The 23,055-nt window shown below is 44.4% G+C and overlaps 2 protein-coding genes and 2 long non-coding RNA genes across 5 annotated transcripts; 1 reads left to right on the top strand and 3 right to left on the bottom strand.

Annotated features, from left to right (window-relative positions):
- Positions 1-3,943: 3,943 nt before the first annotated feature.
- Positions 3,944-8,420, bottom strand: LOC127345844 (ABC transporter G family member 25-like). 2 transcript variants are annotated; one of them, XR_007879036.1, is made up of 2 exons: positions 7,954-8,420; positions 3,944-4,411 (listed from the first exon to the last, which is right to left on the bottom strand). XR_007879036.1 is itself a non-coding variant. In XM_051372380.2 (2 exons), the coding sequence occupies exon 2, from the start codon at positions 6,696-6,698 to the stop codon at positions 6,297-6,299; it is 402 nt and encodes a 133-aa protein (XP_051228340.1). In that variant the 5' UTR covers positions 6,699-7,120; positions 7,954-8,420; the 3' UTR covers positions 4,464-6,296. The 2 variants fall into 2 exon arrangements, 1 of the variants encoding a protein (XP_051228340.1); XM_051372380.2 differs by lacking the exon at positions 3,944-4,411 and adding an exon at positions 4,464-7,120.
- A 1,168-nt stretch (positions 8,421-9,588) lies between these two features.
- LOC127345845 (cysteine-rich receptor-like protein kinase 10) lies at positions 9,589-19,609 on the bottom strand. The gene is made up of 8 exons (XM_071828704.1): positions 19,191-19,609; positions 18,320-18,765; positions 17,714-17,824; positions 17,432-17,613; positions 10,678-10,888; positions 10,366-10,603; positions 10,088-10,238; positions 9,589-9,997 (listed from the first exon to the last, which is right to left on the bottom strand). Exons 1-8 carry the CDS (start codon positions 19,604-19,606, stop codon positions 9,689-9,691), a joined length of 2,064 nt encoding a protein of 687 aa, XP_071684805.1. The 5' UTR covers positions 19,607-19,609; the 3' UTR covers positions 9,589-9,688.
- On the top strand, positions 11,530-13,982 carry LOC127345849 (uncharacterized). The gene is made up of 2 exons (XR_011756337.1): positions 11,530-11,872; positions 13,558-13,982. It is a non-coding gene; the product is annotated as an uncharacterized lncRNA (long non-coding RNA).
- Positions 14,277-17,109, bottom strand: LOC127345846 (uncharacterized). The gene is made up of 4 exons (XR_007879038.2): positions 16,355-17,109; positions 15,567-15,689; positions 15,373-15,483; positions 14,277-14,719 (listed from the first exon to the last, which is right to left on the bottom strand). It is a non-coding gene; the product is annotated as an uncharacterized lncRNA (long non-coding RNA).
- Positions 19,610-23,055: the final 3,446 nt, after the last annotated feature.

The raw sequence follows: 23,055 nt of genomic DNA, 5'->3' as shown, positions 1-23,055 counted from the left end.
TAGGAAAAAAATGAAAAGTAAAAGAATATATGTGCACTCGTCGTAAGAACATGTCCACTCTAAAAAAGAAACAATTTTGTTGACCGGAAAAATGGTAAGGAAATTGAAAGAAAAAAAGAATGAAAAAAAACCCGAAAAAAGAAAAAGAAAAACCTACGTGAAGGTAAAGAAATGAAAGGAACGGACTGAACAGAATTCACGTATGGATGTGTGGCTCCGAACAAACTGCATGTCAAAGCATGGAAAACAAAAAAGGGAAAGCGATATGAAGAACCCCGGACGGTGAAGCAACGCGAATGCAAAGTTGGGCCGAGCCCATAATAAAATCCCTTAAGCGAAATGAGCGCTCCACGGCGCGCGCGCGCCAGTGAGTTGTTCGCGCTCGGAGCCAAGGCCCAGTTCAGCGAGCGATGCAGCCTTCCCCGTTCGTCCGAGTGTTATGCGACCTGCTCGATTCTGCCCAGTGCCCACCGCCCCAACCGCATATGCCCTCATCTCTCCCCTGTTCGTCCACGCCCCGATCTCCGCGAGCCCCAATCGACCAAGCGAGCGATGGAAAACATCTTATGTAGTTAAATTCCATTTGAAGGTATCATCGTTTTCAGTTAGCTAAACGAAAATAAGGCGATATAAAAGGTGTATCCATCTATTCCATCTGTTCTGTGCTCAAGGTTCTTGTAAAACTAATATTGAGAGGTGTTGAGCACATCACATTTGCGACGGTAACATTCTTATGATTGACAATATTATAGAGAGTCGGGTAATCCTCGGCGATTGGCTTATCACCTAACCCTCCCAAAATCTAGTGTCTAGTTCATTACCAATCATGAAAGATCCCCTCGCAAAGAACTCTTCCTTGATGTTCACTAATCCTTTCCAAAATAGAGACTCACTAGTAGCTGAAATCCAAGATAGAGTTTTAGAGTGCAAATATTTCTTATAAAGTAACTCTTGTTTTTAACTCTAGAACATCCAATCCAGAATCCCCTTTATCTTTTGGTCTCCAAATTATGTTCCACTTTATGAGCCTAAAAATCAAGTCTCTTTTGGTATTTCAAGAAAACAGAGCATGAGCATTGGTAAGCTAGTTAAGTTTGGATTAACGAGGATAAGTTGGTCACCATAAGATAACATTTTGCCAATCCAACTACTTAGTTTCTTATCGAACGGTCTTCACCAAGTTTTCATTCTTCGTTTTTTAGTTTTCGAAAATGAATTGGTATCCCCAAGTATCTAAAAGGCAATGTACCTATGTCGCACCCAAATAAATTTGTATACTCATGTTCTATTTCTTTCGCTTTACCAACTGAAGATCTCACTTTTATAAAAAAATATCTTTAAACTTGACAACTGTAAAATTAGTTTCATATACACAGCTTTCTTCAAATCATGATCCATGAAAATAATATTATCATTGGCATATTGCTAAATAGAGACCTCACCATCAACTAAATGTGGAATGAATCCATTGATTTGACCATCTTCTTTAGCTCTAGAAATAAGGGTGGCTAAGATATCCCCAACAATATTAAAAAAAGGAGATAAAGGATCTCCCTGCGGAATCCCTTTTAGAGTTTGGAAAAAAGATCGATGTCATCGTTGAGCTGTGTTACGGTGATTGGGTAGTACTACCCAGTCCTACTGGGTACTACCGCTTTGATTAATTATGTCCGTCGGATGAGCCTAATTAATTTTATTGTTAAATTAACGTCCCAAGGGATATTATGGTAACTTTACCCTTCAGAACTGCCCTGCACGACCAGCCCACGCTACCATTCATTCCCTCCCCAGACGCGCTGCCCCTCTCTTGCCTCGGTTTCTTGCCCTAAGCCGCCGCCGCTGCTCGCCGGAAGCGGAACCTGCTCGCCGGACACGCAGCCGCTCGCCAACACACCGCCGAATCAGTATGCTGCATCCATTTCTGCACCTTGCCCGGATCGCCTTCCTCACCTAGGAGCTCGGCCGCTTCGCCTACTCGCACTCGAGCTCGTCCGCGTCGCGCAGGAGGTCGCTCGCACCGGAACGGCCGGGGATCACCCATACCGACCCCCGCGCCGGCGTCGTTCGTCCACTCCACCGCCATCTCCGCGCCGGTGATATCCACCTGAAAGCGCAGATCTCCTCAAACACAGCTAGGTATACATTTAACCCAAATCAGCTTGCAGATTTTGAGATTATCGTACAGGATCATGTCATATCTCAGGTGCTTCTGCAACAGGGATGCCTTTATTAGTATTCACGGCAACCTGTTCACACGGACTAATCACAGGTTCATGCATATACACAACCATATGAATGTTACTATTTTCTTACAGGAAACATACAAAGATATGTACTCTATGAAATGACAAGAAACAGTAATCAGAGCCCATTTTCTTGTTCTCATCCAACAAAATATTCCTAGCGAAACAATAATCAGAGCTATACTTGTCATTTGATACCATATGTACTTGCAATATTAAATATTCATGGAAATATATATAGTGAAGACATGAATGCCATGTTCTCCTGCATGTTCTCATCCTCTTCCCTTTTGCTTCCTTCGGACACATTGAGTATTAAAAACTGTATTTGGAATCAGGAAGAAATAAAAAAAATCACCAGTTGAGGATACCACTCTGTCTGTTATCTTTAGATACGTCGCAAAAGTAAGTTCATTCATGTGTTGGTAGTTGCACAGCGAAACCTTTATTATACAGTAAGAAAATTTTGAAAGATGACATCACGGTACATATAAATTTGCAAAGATATGTTATAGTATAGGACCACTAGAAGTCTAGCACCAAGAGGCAACAATGAGAATTTACTAGATTGTGAGCGACACTATTACAATATCACTAGCCTATTATGTCTTGTTGTTATTTGGTATCTGCATGTATGGAAATATATGGATATGGCTGTACTATAAGTAGGTTGTTGGTACTCAACTTTTGGTAGGATTAATGCCTTTGATTCTATTTTTTGTGAAAATGTGTTCGCTATTCTGACATTTGTACGTGATATGCAGTAAGACATGGGCGATGAGTCTGCGGGTGCATACTATGACATCGTCAGCAAGACGTTTGCTAGCAAGGAGGATGGGTTCAAGTTCCACAATAGTTATGCTCTTTAGAAAGGTTTTAGTGTGCGGAAAAGCTATGTTGAGTGGGATAATGTCAACCAGAAGATTTCATTTTCTATAAATTATTTAGCTAAATTTTCTAGAATCTTTTATACTACATTGTTTTGAGGTGAACAAAAGGTAACTCTTGTGCAGTATATTTATACCTTCTTGTTCTACCGTTAACGTGTGGCTTAGTTCCAGTTTGATTGCATTTATATACTAGAATAGTTTGCATGAACAAATTGGTACTTTGCCTACTCCAAAAATCTAGGCGAAATTGTATTCATTTTTCATGATAAAGTGAAATGTATTGATGTTGTCTGAACTATATTTTACTCTGAAGTTTGCAGTAGTGTGTCTGCTCTTAGCAATGTTTTATCACTTCCTACAGCCTGCACAAGTATTCTGTAGATCGGGGATTCTGGAAATAATGCTAAGGATCGTGCTGGGACACATGAATGATCTGTTTGTACTGCAAAAGATGGTACACCATGTAAGAAGATAACAAGCTTTTCCGTAGTGTGATTCTGGATATTATTTGTGGTGTTATGCACCAACACTAAACTGAGAATCAGGCCACTTATCAAGTCAAGGGTTAGTAGATATACTAGCACCTTCATGTAAGTGCGATGTCAACAATATCATGGAGATGCTAGCTTCATTTTTAGTTGTTTTTGTATATGATCTAACATTGCTTGAAGTGAAGAGGAATAAATAGCTTTAACTCGAGACCACCACCATGGATCCTTAACCTCCAGAACTACTTCAAAATGAGTTTATCTTTCGCTGAGTTCCTGTGTTCTGATAAATTATGCCAATGCATTGGAGACACCTCCCAAATAAGAGAACGGAAAGTACATGCCAGACATATATGTTAAGAAAACAATCTAGCAGTTCAACTGCTCTTTAAAGTGTTAACCATTAGCACCCACATTTTTTTCAAAATAAAAATAAAATAGCACCAAAATATCATCTGTAATCACATACATAAGTAGAGATTACTGCGTAGGGTAAACTGAACAAAAAGGAAACCATAGATGAGTGGCTGAACTGCAGTTTTGGTAAACAAGAGTAGAGACTATGCTCTCGTGTGGTGCTGGGTAAACTGAACAAAAAGGAAACCATAGATGAATGGCTGAACTGCAGTTTTGGTAAACAAGAGTAGAGACTATGCTCTCGTGTGGTGCTCATCGCCGCTGCTGAAGCTCAATGCCCTCTTATGAGTGTTCAGTTCAGGTTTCTCCATCCGTGGTGATGACTCATCTTCCTCCAAATCCCACACCTGTCGGTGGCCTCCCCCCATGAATCCTGTCCAAAAGAATACATGAGTATTACGATCCACATAGAAGATATGTAGAGAAAAACTTTCTAAAATACGTAGAAAATTGGCAACGTGAGCTACCTCTTCAGTCATGCCATCGTAATCAAAACTTTCAATTAAGGGTGGACCATTCATGATAATGTACAAATCACATTTCTTTCTTCCTTGAAGAGCTTGCATCATTACTCTACATGATCTGGACCTTCTATCAAGACCATTCCGTTTGGTGATACACACCCAGGCTCTATGTATTACAAATAAGCTTTTCTGTTATAATCGTGATGACATAAATGTTCCACCATCAGATACTACTCCACTTTGGCAGGTTCATTAATTATCATGGAACCGGGAATTCCTTCACGGTATCCTTTCGGGATATCAGAAAGTTCCCCATCCTTGTAAATACTAAAATACATTACAAGTCCCTACAAATAGCAGTTACCCGTCCTATAACAAGATAAGAGAATGCAGCGGCGAGTTACAAACATGTTGTTCGGGAATCATTTACTGCAGGTCTACAGCTAGGACTAACATCCTGAAATTTCAGAAACACAACCTGTGCCAGCAATTATTGTGTTAAACGTGACCTCATCCGGCAAACTGGTTGATACAACAAAATTCCTTATTTGGCTTTTAAAATACTTTATGGATCCTGGTTTGCTTGTTCCCTTGAGTGGGTTATTATTTAGTTTTCTGTAGTATGTGGAGACGCCGAGGTCATTTTGAGCATTTCTCTAGGCATACTTCCACGGTGAGCAATATAAAAATTTGATATGTGACGAGTTTGGATATTCAGTAATTTTGTCATAGACATACAACTATCTTCCATATAACTCTTGACGATAACTTATAAGAACATGTTTTCACAAAAGAAAATGTAGAAAGGAGGCTCAGTTCGTGTTGATTCTTTTTTTTCCGTGTTTGGATAGCTTATCTGCAACATTGTCCATCAGTAACTACACATTGACACACCAATTGCTAATAGATGTCACTGTGTCAGCTAGTGTTGGTTCTTAAACAATAGGCAGTAACAATTCAGTATTAGCTTTTGAACTTAGTGAAGAACAGCTGAAAAATGAGTTGGACAGGTTAATGCATTCCAACAATGTGCTTAGCAAAGACCATGAACATAAGATTTACTTTTTTTTTTGTTCTGTCTGTTATCTGTTCTGTGTTGGTCATAAGTTTTTTCATTTCTTCCTTGGCTGCACATCTATTTTTTGAACACAAATCGCTACTTCTAATAGAGTACAACCAAGAAATAGAGAAGATAAAAAGGAATTACGACTCATTGCTTCAAAACGAAGATTTCACTTACCTTCAGACCGAGCGCGAGCGTACTGATCTCTATAGGAAAGTATTTCTAAACAAAGCGCTAGCTGAGTATTTTCGAGGGTTGTTCACACTATTCTTTCAACTTGAATGTTTGAGATGGATAAACCTAACAATTGCAGCTATCCTTGTCATAGCTACGTTTGTAAAATGGTGGACATTGACCATTTATTGTCCTGGTAAGACAGATTGATGATGAAGTGCAACAACCACACATAATCAAGCTCTTCAAAAGAGCCTGAGCAACAACCATGTTTACTCTAGTTTTGCTCAAGATAATGGCTTTGAACATTTTGGAAAATCGAAATTTGATCAATCATAGGTTAGTCAGTCAGGAACAAACTAATTTGGCAACCGGTATATCAATTCTACATCATCTTTAGCATATAACCAATTGGTGTAAGCTAATCATGGCTTCACTCTAAGAAACACACATATTCAGTATTCAGGAAAAGGATTGCCGCCGTCAAGCTTGCCGCGCTGCACGAAACCGTGCAGCCGCCAGTTGGCTCACCACCACTCCGGAGTCCGGACTGGCGCTCAATCGGAGCTCACGACGGCGGCGAGCTGGCTCCCCTCGGCGAGCAGCAGCACGGAGTCGAACGTCTGGTACACACGGCTGGACGGCGGCTGGTGCACGGACAGCAACACCGTCCGTTCCTTGCGTGACAGCGCCGAGAGCGTGGGGACGAGGCGGGATGCGGCTGTGGAGTCGGAGGTGGGTTCGTCGAGGACCAGTAAGCTTGGCTTCACCAGCAGCTCGTGCGCGATGTTCACGTGCTCCCGCTCGCCGCTAGACACGCCGCGCACGAACGCGTTGCCCACGATGGTGTCAGCGATCAAGGCATCGGCGACCGCGAGCCTCAGCATGCCGCAGAACGCGAGCCTCTCTCGGACGGTGAGGTGTGGGTGGAGCACGTCGTCCTGGGCGAAGAATACCATGCGGCGCTGAACAGCGTGACACGAGAGGCGGCCGCTGCCAGGGACCGGAATGGCGGCCGGAGATGGCTACCGGAAAGGGGGATTTTTACAGGGGTTAGGGATGGAGGTGGTGAGCGAGCGCGGACGGGCAGCGAAGCACTATGCCAACGGGAGGCGGTGGCGGTGGGAGGGGAGAATAGGGCGCCGGCGTCAGGGTGGCGACGCGAGCAGAGGACAGGGCGGTGGCAGGGACGGAGCGGCGACACGGGAAGGACGGAGCGGCGACGCCATCTGAACGCAAAAGTTAAGAACAATTTAGTTCCTGCTATATTGTTCATGGTGAAATTACAACATTGGAGGTGGGTTGACTCAGCGAAACAGGACATGAAACGGAGGTTTGTAGATATCTTGATCCAGAGCTTTTTCCTCAAGTCACAAACCACCTGGTATATGCATGAAGAGATAAGAAGGAGACACAGTAGATAATATGTATAGTATACCAGAAATAATATTGGTGGAAAAATATAGATATAACTCATATCCTTCATCCTCATTTCTGAAGGTCTTGCTAACCACGAACTCATGTCTTATAGAGAAAGATGGTGTTGTGTATAAACAACAATCAGTAAAAAAATGGATTTGTTGTTTCACTCTCATAGATTGAGCAGCCATGAAAATTGATGGCATCAACATAACATTTGAAGGCATGACAACATCTACAAAAGTAACAGTATCATATTCAGGTGCAATTCATGTCATCAAGATACCACAAGGCTAAAGGTTTAATTTTGACAACTTCATCAAATGAGTATGAGCACAATAATTCAGCTGCACATAAAGTTGATGAACAAGTTCAGTTTCATTTTCCATCAAGTTTGAAAAGCTTGTTAAATACTATACATGGTTTGATTTCAACAGCGCATACATTTGGTCTGAAAATTGCATCACGCGGTTACTCTATACATGAAGAATACTAATGTGCAATGGCGTGGTCGTGTGTGAGCATTCCAAATCAATAAAAAATTTAAGTACATGCATGTTCCCAGGCTATATACTACTAGTATGCATCATCATAGATAGAATATGTAGCACAGTATATATGTCAGTCCATTGTGATCCGGCCTGGACCGCCTGATCTCTCTCTCAATTTCTCTGTAGCTAGGATTATTTAACAAAGGAGGCCAAAATTTTCAGGTACATGACGTTTGTACTCTGGATTTTCGTTCTGAAGACAAATACGGAGTACATGAAGGAACGACAGATGGTGGCAGAGTACCTGGCAGCGTCTCTCGATGTTGCGGCAGCCTTGACGTGGTGGCGTTGTCAACGTGGTGGCGGCGTAGCTCGCCGACGATGAAGGACAAGCCCGATCTGCTGGCGGCGGCGGTCGCCCGCGATGGAGACGGTGGCAGTGTCATTCGCCGGCGATGCAGTATCTGTCCGATCCGGTGGCGGCGGCGGTCGCCCGTGATGGTCACCCGCCATGGAGGACAGGGACGACCTGGTGGCGGCGTCACTCGCCAGAGATGCAGTATCTTTCCGATCCGGTAGCGGCGGCGGCGGTCGCCATCGACGCAGACGGGGTGTCGGTGCCGGCGGCGGCCGCCCTCGACCCAGAAACGGGCGTTTCTCTCCGCTCTACTAAAGATCTGTTATCCAATTGTTGGGCTGGGCCAAATACTGCTAATTTTATTAATTTTTTCATTATCAACGTTTTACCGGGCTGCCGGGCCTAATCTAAATCGGTTAATCCTCACCCTTCCTCAAATCATACCTCTATCCTCCCTAGGTGTGGTATAAAAGGTACCGTAAAAGATGCCTATCCATGCGGCAACTTCTTTGCTTTTATTAGATACAGGATATACCAACAACGGCTGCAGGAATGTGCCCGTGGCCATATCCTTGAAAACCAAAAATATGATCTGGATTTATATGTGGCGTGGAATTAACTGGCCACTCTTACTTCGAGCAATGGTATCACGTCAATTTCATCGCGGCTACGAAATCCACCTTCAGGAACATCCTCTTCTTTGCCGAATTTCGGGTTGCATATAAAAATCAGACCATGAGATCCATCTGTTCCTCTATGCCGCAACCGTATGATATGGGTAAGCTACTACTTAAGCGTTATATAATATATTCTTAAAAACATAGATATTATTCATGCTAATTTGACTTTGTGTGCCAACAGGTGGCAGCTATTATGGCCGGGATCAGTCAGCAATGAGTAATGTCGCTCGAGAAGTAGTCCACGGAATGATCATGGCAGGATGGATGACACGGAAGTCACGCTAATTAAACACCGACTTGCACTGGTACGCTGCCGTGGAGGAGACAGCGGAGCAGCGCTGCAGCCGGCAAGCGCCCGAGCAGAGCAGCGATGCGCGCGCACGGAGCAACGTTGCAGCGGTGCACATAAGGATCTGGGGCGCTCCCTGAAGGGAGGACGACGGCGAGCTCAGGCACGGTGCCGCCGCAGGGAGGACGATGAGTCGGCAATGAGTAATATCGCTGGAGAAGTAGTCCACGGAATGATCATGGCGGACTGTACGACACGGAAGTCACGCTACTTCAATACCCAGAGGGACGTGGAGCTCGCAAAGACTTGCAGAGGATGGCAAAGCAGCATGAGGTCATGCTAATTAAGGTCGTCTAGTGGAATGATGTCTCGATGGAGCATTCCTCCTCCATTCTAATTGTTTCAACTGCTTTTTTGAAGGGATTGTTTCAACCGCTTGAGCGAGTGCCTCTCAATTAGGTTACTTTTGGTATGTGTGCATCTATTTATCTTACTTTGAATTGAATTGATGTACAAATATTACGAGAAAAGTAGTATGATAAAGTAGTTTTTTTCAACAACACACAAGCTGTGTGCCGTTTTGTATTAAGATAGAAAGAAGGTTTTACAAGATACAGTAATTAACACATGTACATTCTTGCTTCAATTATTGTACAATTAACATGAGTTTGATTTCTAGTTCTTGCATTAACTACTGAGACAAAGTGATCAACTATCTGCCATCTGGCTCGGCAGTGATGGTTACATCATTGTTACTGCATGGAACAACAACACTAGCCGATTCATGTACCTTAGATACCCTTAGGTTAAAGTAGGCAGGATGATTAGGCTCTGGAAGAACAACACTCTCGCTGCTTAACATTGCAACAACTTCTGACATGGTGGGTCGATCATCTGCATTCTCCTGTACGCACATCAGTGCGATGTTAATGTGCCTCTTAGCCTCGGTTATATGGATCTCCTTGGCAATTGATGATTCTAGAAGCTCAATCCATATTCCACCTTCCCAGAGCTGCCATGACTGCAGAAAGCCAAAAAAACATCTTCGTGACAAAATTTCATCAGTCTACAAAATAATACACGCGCATGTGGGAGTTCAGAAAATACTCACATATCCAAGGAGGTTGAGAAAGTCTCCATATTGATGGAAACCAGAATTCCTTTTTCCGCTAAGGATCTCAAGAAGTAACACACCAAAGCTGAAAACGTCAGATTTGATTGAGTATATGCCTTCAGATGCATACTCCGGAGACATGTAACCACTGAAATGAGTTAGAAGCAAAAGTATAATATTATATCAAAATTTAAAATTTGATTGTTCAACTAATAAATGGTATTGTAAGCACTAGACATGTTGTGATCCGTTAACTAGAAGTATAGTATGCTTACTATGTTCCCACTACCCTCTTTGTGCTTCCTTGTATATCATTAGAGCTGAAAATTTTTGCTAGGCCAAAATCAGAAATTTTAGGATTCATGTCTTGGTCCAAGAGAATGTTGCTGGCCTTAAGGTCTCTGTGTATGATGCGCAGCCGAGAGTGCTTGTGGAGATACAGAAGACCTTGAGCTATCCCTTCAATTATCACACGTCTTTTATTCCAATCAACCAAAGTTGTTCTATTTCCATCTGCACGTTAGAGAATTCATTTTATAGTATGGAAGGAACACGACATTAATATGGTTAAATTATATTATGCATACCAAAGATAAAGTAGTCCAAACTTTTATTTGGCAAATATTCGTACACCAAAAGTTTCTCCTCTCCATGAATACAGCATCCAATCAGCTTGACCAGATTATTGTGTTGTAGTTTTGCAATAAGTTCAATTTCATTTTTGAATTCTGTGAAACCCTGTCCTGAATGTGAGGCAAGCCTTTTAACTGCAATTTCCATTCCATCTGGTAGTTGGCCCTGGAAGTATGGACAAAACAAAACTCAACGCATTATTCTGCTGTACTAAAAAGATAGAAAAGGGATCACGTGATAGAAAAATACATTTTAGATATAAATCTTCACATATCCAAGATATAGGCATTCACTGCATTGCTTCTGTTTCCATCTATATTTCAGTCTCTTGTCGAGTCGGACAAATTAAACTAGCTCACAAAGAGGTTCTCTGTGTTTTTTTTTTATTCTTTCTAGTTTAGGGTTCCATGTGTGGTTTCTTATGCTAATCCTAGTTGGTTCACATGCGAGTATGTAACTGTATTTCTAGCTATATAGTTTGGTACATTGATATATTCATCAAGTTGATGTATTCATTTTTTCAAGAAAAGTTTCGGATATCAATAAAATAGTGGAAAGTGTTTTCTATTTTTGGCCTAGGTTGCTAGCATGATAACTTCAATGTAATACATTGGAACTTATATGAATTGTTTCCGTGTTAGCTTTAAAAATTAGGCACGTCATAGGACAACTCCTTATAGAAGGCTTCTTTTACGGTACCTTTTACCACACCTGAGATGAGGAGAGGTATGATTTAACCAACGGTTAAGATTAACAGATTTAGATTAGGACCGATAGCCCAACAAACGGTAGATAAGAGAAAAAAAATTGATATTAGCGATACTGAAACAGGCCCAATAATCAGCCCAGCCGGCAACGTCAACACCATCCCGTCGTCCTGGAACCCGACCGCGCCGCGAACATCCCTACCTCTTGCGTCGAGCGCGATCGTCGCCGTCGTCGACACTGACCGCCGCCTCCGCCATCGAGATCCCGTCCTCCTGCATCGGGGGCGACCGCCGCCGCCGCCGTTGACACCCCGTACTCTTGAATCAAGGGCAACCGCCGCAGCCGGCATCAAGGGCGACCCCCGCCGCCGCCGGATCGGCCCGGTCCTGCATCGCCGGAACCAGGTCAGCGCGCCGCGACATCGACAGACTCCGATTCAAGGTAGCGTATTTTTCACCACTCCACCCAGCCAACGGAAAAATAGGCACGGTGCACCACACCGGCCAGGGCGCCTGGCCATTCAGTGTTACTTGTCTGGCTTGCCACTTGGTGCATCTAGAAGGCTTGAATGCCATGGCGAGCATCCGCGGATATGCAGCGACAATAAACACCGTATTGTGGATGCAGGGCGGCAGGGCTGCAACTTGTTTTGCCCATGTCGGTATTCCAGCCATGAGTGTGCTGTTCATGTGGTGTGGGTATTAGCCTAGTCCTAGGTTTGTAACTAGTCATGGCTAGGCAGCAGACATAGAATTCAGTAACTAGTCCATAGCTGTTCGAGGCATCCTATTATTTTGTAAGGACTAGGAAACAAGAATCTAAGTTTGATGTGTTATCGGGGGTAACTGCAGGTTTTTTTAAGCTGTGACGATCCATCATAATTCATTGACTAAACTGAACTGTAAAAAAATGGCTCGATGATGAGGAATTTTTGTAAGACTAAGTTCAGCTGGTTTAGATTTTGTTAGTTAGCATATCATGGAATCATCAACATGAGCTAGTCTGTAATTAGTCAGTTTAAGCTGTCGGCACAATACCATTTCGTTGCGTATATTGTATAAATTATTATGTAGGCAGGGTGACACATTGCCCATCTTGCCATGTTTTCCATTTAGTTCATAGGAAAATCTGGTATTTTTTTTATCTGCTAGATGTTCAGCAAGTAAAACACAGTTTCATGTAACAAAAAGTTTGTGCTTCTGAATTGAATAACAAATTTCTAATGATTAGGTTCTAGCTGCTTGTATTTTGGTGAATGAATAATTGATTGGTTAAATTGTGTACTAGATCAGATGCTCTAATGATTTCTTATATATGATATGCACATGTCCTAGTATAAATCATGAAATAGAATTTAGTTTGACAGGTTTGTACTTTCTGATTAGCTTGTATTAGCTTGAGATGCCCTGGTTAGGCTCTAGCTGCTATGGTATGTACGTATATGCGTAGATTCTCTATTGATGTAGCTAAAAAAATACATTAGTTGGTTGTTCACATATAGTTTTGGCATAATGGAAGTGGAGCATATTTGTATTTCGTACTAAATTTTTATTAATGTAGCTAAACATAAGAACATGAGTGGTATTATAATTTTATTCATGTTCTGTTCTCTCAGATTTTTCTGGATACACTGAAATGCTCATGCCTTGTTACTTTGTGTGATTTTGAAGGAAGGCGTAGTCTCTAGCCTGAAGGAATGGTTTAGTTTATCATGTTGCTAAACTAGATGAAGGAATGGTTTACTTAATGTGTTATTACTTCCGCGTGAGTGCGTGAGATGACTACTTATGAGTTTAGTTTATCATGTCGCTGTAGGGCAGTAGGAGTTGCTAGGTACCTTCCTTATCAGCCATGATTCAACTAGATGAAGCAATGGTTGCCAGCTTTTCCCAAATACGGTGATTGTCAGGCATTTGCTTATTTGATTTGCATATTTTAGGCTTAGCTCTGAAACACGAAACACATTTTCTTATTTGGTTCGTGGATTATATGCTTAGCTCTCGAGCGTGAAACGATCTTGCCATATAAATTATGTATCTTTATTTCCTAATGTATATATGATGATATGTTCTCTTAAATCGTGTGACATGCCTGTTCATTCAACTAATGCAAGCTCATTCTTACAGGAGCAGTGATGGAAAAGAAGGTAGAGATCAGTGAGGCTCTCTGGTTCATTTGCTGGAAAGTGCAAACCCGCTGCGAGATTCTAGTTATTCGTCCCAGTCAAGGGCCGAGTCTAATGCGGCAGGCTCGACAAGTTCTGTCATGTCTCGTAGGACATCTGATGCACTTGAGGAGCTCCAGCCTTTTAAAGCAATCAGAGAGAGTGTTGTCCGGGAGTGTTCAGTTGAGGCGTTTGTGTATATGAATGATGAATTGGTGCTACACACTGAAATCGACTCTGCTTTTTTTTTTTCCTTCTGAAGATTCATCAAAACTATAATCTAAATTTTGAAGATATCACATGGAATGTCTTACATTATGTGTTCAGTGTCAATTCTTCTATGTACTCTGTTACCTAGAAACAAGAAAGGGTTTTTATCTGATGCAACGTTTGTCTGAAACTCTGAAGGTGGTGCTTGCGGGTACGGAGACCTTGAAATATTCAGATACGTCGTTCTTGAGGTGTGCAACTGGTGTAGTATTATAACCTGCTTTTGCAAAAGTTCATAATGATGTTCTATGATTAGAAATGGATCATAGACTGTGAACACGTTTCAAGCCACTTTGCGTCATGGGCTACTGGGTATAAAGTATCAGGGCTGCGAGAGTGTAGAGAAAGGAGCAGCTTTAACCAGTGACACATTTTCTTGTCCAAATCTGACTTGTGTATGCTAATCATGAGTACTTCCACAATTTCAGACAAATGCTATTATTATGTCTCAACTGTTGCAAGAGACTAAACACCATGTATTTCTTTACAAGTCAGTTAGATCACCACTATAGTGTAAATCATAGGGTGGGAAAATCTTATGGCTACAGGTTTCTTCGGACGGTTTGGGGATCCCATGGATCATCATTATTTTTTGGCGTACGATATAGTGATTGGGTTCTCCGGCTCATCCTAAAACCCTGGAGGGCTTGCATCGCAACCATGGACTGGTTTTCGTCATCGGACTCCACCAAAGCAATGCCTGGCCTGGCCTCGATCATCCGAACCTCCCGGAAACCAGGGTAGAACAGGACCTCCACCATCATGCTCGATGTCTGGTCAGCACTGTTCTGGATGAAGAGGATATTGTTTGGTGGCTCTTGTGGAGGCTTGGCAGAGCGAGAAGATTGATCACCCTGCACACAAGTAGATGAAAAAAATTACTACTTCAAAAAGAAACTCAAAGTTGCGTTGACCATATAAAATCTCCTAAAGTCTAATAAGTGATAATGTGCAAATAGTAAGTAGACTAACTACCGAAGAAAACCGCCACGTTCAATGGAAGTAAATATACTAATGCCCTTTAAATGGGTATTGTTACATCTTGAAAAATAAATAAACTGGAGGCAGAAGGTAAAAATAGCTGCCTCCAGAAATTGACAGTCACAATAAGCAAAGTATATTATTCAAGGAAATTCTATAGTGAAGAACAGTGTACTAGATGCAGCTGAACTGATCAAGACCAGAGGCCATCAAGCCCCACGCATACAGTCACACGCACAGACCCACAATTGAAGACACATAGTTGCACATAGGCAATCTAAACTCATTCCTCCAAAACGTAATCAATTGTTTTGGGGGCAAAGTGTCAGTCTAACTTGCTGTCTAATCCTATGTCATCCTTGATCTCAAATTGTCAAGTAACCCAACATATAAAACCAATAGGAAACTTTGGGAGGCATGGAACTCTAAAACTAGTGCAATTATGCCATTTGGATCCACGATGACAAGCTTGTTCATGCATATGATTTGTGTGGTAATGGAAAACTGGTATCACGAAGTCACTTACATGGAGTAGCACGCAAACGAGAACATGGATGTACAGAAGACAGAAGAGGAGAAGGCGGCGCGCCGGTGATGACCCAAACACGTGCCGCCGACAATTGTAGTTTCCCCAACACTACCATTTCAGATAACATATTCAACTAAGAACAATATTTTAATGAACTAGAGGATGCGCCAAGTAATTCAGCTTAATCTAACCCAATAATGATGTATGGCGCTACGACAGAACCGGCACCACTCTCGGCCAGGGAGCAGCCCGACGCGCCCTGTCCTCACTGGGATGTAGGGACATCAGGGTAAGTAGCGAAGAGGCATCTGGACCTGCAGCCCAAGCCAAGGTTACTACATCAACTAATTGGAACATTAGAGGACAGTGAACATAGAAATTTGTAGACAAACGTATTAATGCAACTGGTGGAAAAGTAATGACATGTTCCCACTAGAGCCTAAAACGATATCTTTCATGTCAGTCCTGCCAAGTATCTATATTAGTCTACCATACTAAGTCACAGCCCATTTTCTTTTCTCTAATTATTTCGTTTGAGGCTTTTGTTGACTGCGGAGATTTATTTCTAAGCTTATTTGCGTCATGATGTCTTAAGACTCTGGACCCCATGCAATTGCAAAAGTAACATGACATGCAAGCAGATTTCACTAGATAGTGGACAAGTTCAGTTAGAGCGAAGCTTAATCAATTATTACATAAATTTTGCTAGAGGTTCAGTCGTAACCTTTGTCTTTGCATTCATTCATGTCATCCAGGGACTTATTCTTTTGATGCAGGGTGGACCCTCCTTGCAACAATCTTTGTGTTTCATCAATAGAAATTGGCTCTTATCTAATGGTCATGTATTCTATGCAATTGTAAACTTCAATGCATCAAGATAATTGTTCTTCAACCAATAATGACAAAAAGGTGTAGTAAAAAGGTACCAATATTCTATACTGCAATTTCACTACTCATTTCAGAAAGTGGTAGCACAAACCTTAAGGAGCCTGTTGATGTCTTCTTCAGAGAGCTAGCACTCGCTCAGTGACCCAGTGCTGGCTACCAGGCTGCCGCTGAGAGCCCAGGGACACCCTCCCGGCACCCTGCGTGAGCGCCAGCCACCTGGGCGACGTGGGCATCTCGCCACTGAACCCTAGGCGACGACAATTGCACGCCAAACCTGTCCTGTCGCACGCAGCTGCAGCGGCAGTGCAACGAGGTCCTGTCCAGCTCGCCGTCGACCAGGAACACCGGGAAGGACCGACGCCGGAGAAGCTCAAGCGCCGCCGATGTCCTGGACCACCGAATCACGCGCCGGCGACGCCTTTCATTTCACCTACCAGCATCGGCCACCTCCATTATCGTGCGCCACCGCCGAGCCGGCACGGGCTTCGCGAGGAGATGAAAGCCAGGCACCTCTCCCCGACCACCGTGAAGACCTCGGCCTTCTTCGCAAGCGAAGAGGACGGCGCCGTCGATCTTCGGTGGCGAGTCCAAGGGTGCCGCGGCCGGGACAGGCTGTTTAGAGGGCGGCGGAGGAAATGTAGGTGGAGATCTCGGCGTAGACGCCAGTGGTAGGAAGCAAGGCGGCGGCGTCGCCGGAGTTGTGGAGCGGCGGCGGCACCCACCCAGCGAATTCCCGGTGGAGCTAGGGTTATGACCGTCCTCTCTTTCCCGGTTTCCCCACCAACTAACGTTTTTCACATGGGCCTGGGCTGTCTATTGGGCCGTGTTCGTCTAGTAAGCCGTGGCCCGGCTAGGCCTTTTCTATATTTGCTGCAAAAATTTGCCCAGGTATGATACATACCTCCCACGTTTTAGAGAGGAGTATGAATTTTTCTGGGCCTTTGGATGGACGAAAATGAAGGGCTATTATTTATTTGAGGGTACCACAAAAGAACCCTTATAGAAACTGTGCTACTGTCAATTGATAGAACTACTGTGATATCTAAGAATTTGTTTTAGTCTGGCATAATTGAATATATTGTTCAGTGTCCAGCTAAACGATAGATTTGTGTAACCTAATCGTGATGAACATATGAATGAATCTTTTTTAATTTAACAATGCATTCACCTTGTAGACAGGGCCGAAACCACCTTGCCCAAGCAGGCTTTCTTTGGAGAAGTTGCGTGTAGCCTGCAATATTTCTGAAAACTCGAACAGAGTGAACTCTGAACTCTTCTCTTCCAATCTCCAAACCAGTGCGTTTTCTTCAGTTATATTCCTGGCAGCTTCATTGTGCAAGTCTGTATTTCCTAAAATGAGAGAGGACACGCAAATATACATCGTCAGAAGGAGCAGATAAGTGGTTTTATTTCTGTAGAGGATTGTTGTCCTGAATCCTGATAGAAATACCTTTTCTACGTCTTCTCAACCACATGAAGGAGCAGATGAAACACATAAATAATGATAATAATGGAGCGATGACAGCAATAATCAATAGAGCCCTCTTTCTTGAGTTGTGGCCTAAAGGGGAAAAAGAACAAATTCATGTATAGTTCTCACATAGAAATAAAAATGAGTTTATTCAGTGACAGAGACAATGACAGATAAGTTGTTGCACTTGGATTAGCTCACTCGACCACACATCACCAATTGAACATAGGGGCTGGCCCAATTTGACAATGAAACTTCACTTGTTTCCTTGACCTTTTAACCGTCTTATTTTACATATTTCTTCTTGTCTATAAACCTTTTATTCTTTTCGATTGACTTAGTTTAGTTCTACCGCTTATTTATCTCATATTCATCTAGTGTCCGAACTCAGGTCTACTAGTACTAGTCTAAAATTCATACAAGTTAAACTTAACAATCTAATTATCATATATTGATTAAAATATATCAATGTGTTGGTTCTCGTATGGTTTCCTAATAAGCAGGAGATATTAGGGATGTGTAGGATCAGCCATGAAAAAGAATTCCATGATGTGAAGTACCGTGAAGGATGAGAATTTTACATACCGTCTTGTTCGACAGTCGTCTGTACCACCGGCTCCGGAGGTGGCGCAGCAGCTGGTGGCACCGGTGGTGAACCATACACAGTAACTGGCGTCGGCCCTGGCGCCGTGTTGTTGGTCGCCGGAACTTCAGCGGCCAAATTGGTGATACTCAGCATAGGGTCCCCTTGGAAGAATTGGTAAATCTCGTACCTCATCTTACACCGTACTCCATAAATTTGACCACCTGCCTTACCGACGAGGTATTTCAAAGTATACTGCAAGACATCCTGGAAACACACCCCGCAGTCGTCGGTGGTCAGGTCCGGCGTGCACTGCATAAGGCAGTACAGCGTCGGAAAGGAACTGACATCTAAACGCGAGGTTGTGAACCTACTCGTGATATCCGTGGCCAACTGGGCCGTGGTGTTGAGAAGCGTGAATAACAAGCGCCTGGTGGAGTCGATGCTTGTGGTTGTTAGCCATAATCTGACTCGCAAGATTCGTAAAGCCGGACATGCGGCAGGCTCGTGTGGTGATCCCAGCATTTAGGTGCGTGAGTTAGTTAGCTGGCCGGGTCAAGTGCCTGCATGTTAGTGGGTAAATCGTGTATGTGCATGTATCCACTAGTTTAGGAGGTGGTGTTAGTGGCCGAGTTGCAGGTCGTGTGTGTGTGCGTATCTGTGTAAGCTCGGCTATAAAAAGCCTACCCCATGTACTCCTTATGATTGAGCTGAAGAGGAAGAAGAGTAGGGCGTCAGTGCGCCCACGGCGGCGTTCGTGCGCCGGCCGGGAAAACTCTGTGTCTCCACTCCATCGTCTCCCTCCATTCGTTTGTGCGAGAGAGGAAGAGAGAAAGGTGCAGCCGAGGTGCTGCACCAACAGTGGTGAAGTTCTGGACGTTCACGTAGGCAATGAGCTCACTGTTATCGGTGCTGGTGAGAAAATTATGGTTGGAGAACTTGAGCAGGCAGGGATCGTAGAACAAGGTGGCATTCTTATTGTACGGACAGATACGCGGCCCGTCCTCGAAGGCGGTAGCCACGCAGTCCTTACAGGCGGAGGCATTCATGTCCCCGCGACAGAGTGTGAGGGCGAAGATGGTGTCGGGAGCATCGCCTACAGTGTCAGTGGCGAACAGGGTGGTGCTGGATGCAGCCTTCTTGGGGAGAGTGTATGAGAGGAACCTGAGGTTGGCTTGGTACGTGCTGTTTGATGTGTAGTTGTCCCTAATGCCGCAGAAGTGCCCTATTTGGGCAGCGGCGAGAGGCAGGAGGAGCAGGAGGAAGAATGGGAGGATAACCATGGCCATCGGCTAGCTGGGAGGAAGATCCTCTGGATGGTTTTATTTTATGATAGAGAGTGCATACGCGAGTCACTCCTATCGACGTCGCGTGCTTCGAAATTTCTTGAGATTTCTGTGCTGAAGCGAGACTTAATTGTCAGTTCATGTTTGAACACAGGAATAATCTCTCTGTGGAAAAATAAGGAGAAGAGAAAAGCTGGTTTTGAATATTCCCAAACGACCTGAAAAGCCTATATATGAATAGGTGCTTGGTGGGTAATTAAGCAATGAATTCGAAAATGATGGATCAACAAGGTTCGGATGCACCCGGTGGGCTTCGCGGTCACGACACCAACAGTACACTGATAACTTGCTTGACTGGTCTTAACCGAGTCCGGTCTTAACGGCTAATCTATCCAGACCCGGTGCGCTGCTTGATAGTCATCTCTCATCGCTAAAAAAAAGCTTCGTGGCGAGCGGACAACCTGCAATCCGTATATGGGATTTGTGGACGTACAAGACCTGCATCGCCTTCTTCGCCTGCCTGCCTTCAGTGCGCTGCTTGATGTAGCCGTGTGATGACAGCAGTACAATATTGAAAGCTACTTAGTACTTCCTCTATTTTATATTAGTTATTCTGGATTTAGTTATATATTCTGACAACTAGAACATAGTCGGTGGCTGAGAGAGAAGAGATATGGCAAAGCAAGCATGAGTTATCCCGTCAACACCTGGGCCCGAGCTATCATAGGAGGATTGGCTCCGGCCTATAAGAAGGAAGTCGACAGATGTAATGAGGTGGCAAATAGATGAATGCTTCGGCTCTTGTAGTTTAGTTTTCCCCTTCCTTTCTCGATTGTAATTTGAATTCGATATAATCCTGGATCCAAATACCAACTGGTTCTATACTGTGTTTTCGATAGAGAATCTATAAGAGCGTCTCTAGTCGCGTCCCCCAAACCGTCCCCCAAAGCGCGCCGGATCGAGCGTTTGGTGGACGTGTTTTGTTCATGCCGCGTTGGGGGACGTCGCTCCCCAGTCGCGTCCCCCAAACGCCGCCCCCAAACATTAAAATACTTTTTTTTATGTTTTTGCATTTTTATTTCAATAAAGAGAAGAAATATTTCACAAACTAATACATAATTTGGAACGTGGTTTACATGAAGATATAGTTTGGAACATGATTTTCCACAAACTAATACATAGTTTGAATCATGATGGACACAAATATAAAAGATTGCAAAAAAATTAAACCTAACTAGGCCGGGCATCGAAGGTTTCGTGTGTTCGCTGCCAAGAAAGAACACTCGAGGGCACACTCAGTCACCCAAACTAGAAAATCCAGCTGGTGAGGGTGCCCCTGTTGGTTCTTTCGAGGAAGAACATCCATAAACTTTCGTGCATTTTTTCGCTGCGAAGAAACAACACTCTGTCGTCGTCCTCCTCGGCGATGTCGCCGTGGTAGTTCCGGCGGCAACGCGTCTTGTCGAACACCTTAACGCTCACGTCCCTGTCGCCGAAGTAGGAGAACACGAGCATGAAGCCGGCTTCGAGGCGGTGGTAGCGCGTGAACTTCTCCCAGCCGATGTGGAGGTACATCTTGTCGCGCGCATCGTAGATCACGTCGACGATCCACCGGCTGCAGTGGCAGCCATCCTCCCGCAGATGCAGCGAGCCCGTGCGCTCGTCGTCGGCGATGAAGTCGGCGAAGTCGTCCGGCAGCCTCTGGATGCCGTGTGGGTCACCCTTGAGGACAACGATAAACTCGAACATCACGGGCCCCTCCTCGTCCTGCCTGTCCGACGATGAGGACGACGACGGCATCGCAGGCGATGGCGAGCGGGCAGCTCTGCCGCTGCCGCGGCCACGACCACGGCCGCGAGCTCGGCCTCCGCCTCTACCAGCCATGGCGTCGACTCTTGAGATGGTGGCGGCTAGGGTTGGGGAGAGAGGCGCTAGGGTTTGTGTGTGGGAGGGACGAGATGGCCCTTTTTATAGGCCGGAGGGAGGCGGGAAAGCGGTGGCGCTCATTAACATCGGCACGCAGAGCTAGGCGCGACGAGACGCTTCGCTGCGCCTCTGCGAGAACTGCACCGTCGCTGCGCGCCAATAACTTCCGTCGCGAGGTAGGCGATGGTTAGGTTAAAATTTAATGCGCCGCTGACGGATCGGCTCCGCCACTCCCCGCCTCGCTTTTCGTTATGTACGGTGTGCCCGAAGTGTCCCCTATGTTCTGGGACGCTCGAGGTGCCGGACACCGTATCGGGGCGCGTCGACAAAAAGCGGCTTTGGGGGACGCGGCTGTGAATGTTTTTTTTTCGGCGATCTCCAAATCATTTTGGGGGGCGCGACTCGAGATGCTCTCTAAGCGACCCTAACAATCTTGTGAGAGCTTTGTACGAAAATGTTCTTTAATCTCTTATTCTGTAAAAAAGATACGGTTGCCTGCAAACTGGTAGCGTCAGGCTACAGCAGCTGAAGTACATGAAGTTGGCAATCCTGCTAATCCTGCATTTCCCGCAAAGCCCGCTTAATTTTATTGGGCACAAAACCACTGATCGTGCATGATCACTTTGCGGGCATGGCGGAACATTGCGGGAGCTCTGCAGACATGCCCACTTCATCCTGAAGGCTGCGACTGACTTTGCACCTGGAGTGTCGCTCACAATCAGCGAACGGGTGTGCAACTCAAGATCAGTAGCGCAAGCTTTGGTGGACAACAACTGGCTACTGGATATTCCTAGAAATTTAGTTCACCAAGGTGTCCGGGAATGTCTAAAGCTATATATGGCTGGCGATCACGGTTGTGGAGAGGGACCAAAGCATGCTGAACAGCTTCAGATGGCCATCTTCCCACACGAGGCCTAGACAGCAAGCTCAACTTACGCATTGCTCTTGCAGGAAAACACGAGGTTTTAGATGAGCTTGGCCATTTGGAAGAACGGAGCAACTCCAAAGACTAAAATGTTCATGTGGCTCGCGGTGCAGCATATGATCTAGACCTCTGTTCGACGGGCCAGGCACAAGAGGCATGGTGACCTGGTGTAAGATCATACTGCGCCTTGCTTCATCTACATATAGGAAGAAGACACGTCAGAATATATCCTGGTACAATGTGTGGTGGTTAGGCAAGTTTAGCACATGTCGACGGGCCTTAGGCATCAGCTATGCGGTGCCTACGCCCAGAAGCACCCTTTTTCCCGAAAATGTAAAAGTCTTGCATTCGATGCATTGATATAAAAGAAGGTTATATGTACAAGTTCAAGAAAGGATTAACACCACGCCCACAAGTGTTGGATAATTAAGCACAATTTTCATGATTAATTCCAGAATATAAAACATAACGACAGCAGCTACTAACATGTGAAACTCGAACATACTAGATGTATTAATCAACATGAGTAGCAGCAGCACAAACGGTAAAGCATCCATCGCTAAACAGATCGAGATATGTCGCACGTACCGATCTGGTGGAG

The sequence above is a fragment of the Lolium perenne genome, chromosome 3 (genome assembly GCF_019359855.2).
Source record: "Lolium perenne isolate Kyuss_39 chromosome 3, Kyuss_2.0, whole genome shotgun sequence".
Classification (NCBI taxonomy): domain Eukaryota; kingdom Viridiplantae; phylum Streptophyta; class Magnoliopsida; order Poales; family Poaceae; genus Lolium; species Lolium perenne.
The sequence above is the reverse complement of the archived record's forward strand: the minus strand, read 5'-3'. Positions and strand labels throughout refer to the sequence as shown.

Excerpts from the sequence above, each read along its gene's own strand:
- LOC127345845 (XM_071828704.1), bottom strand. The coding sequence starts at position 19,606 with ATGGCCATGGTTATCCTCCCATTCTTCCTCCTGCTCCTCCTGCCTCTC. Across the intron at positions 17,825-18,319 it reads GACGACTGTCGAACAAGACG|GCCACAACTCAAGAAAGAGG; the intron begins GTATGTAAAATT and ends TTTCCCCTTTAG. Across the intron at positions 17,614-17,713 it reads GTTGAGAAGACGTAGAAAAG|GAAATACAGACTTGCACAAT; the intron begins GTATTTCTATCA and ends CTCTCATTTTAG.
- LOC127345844 (XM_051372380.2), bottom strand. The coding sequence starts at position 6,698 with ATGGTATTCTTCGCCCAGGACGACGTGCTCCACCCACACCTCACCGTC.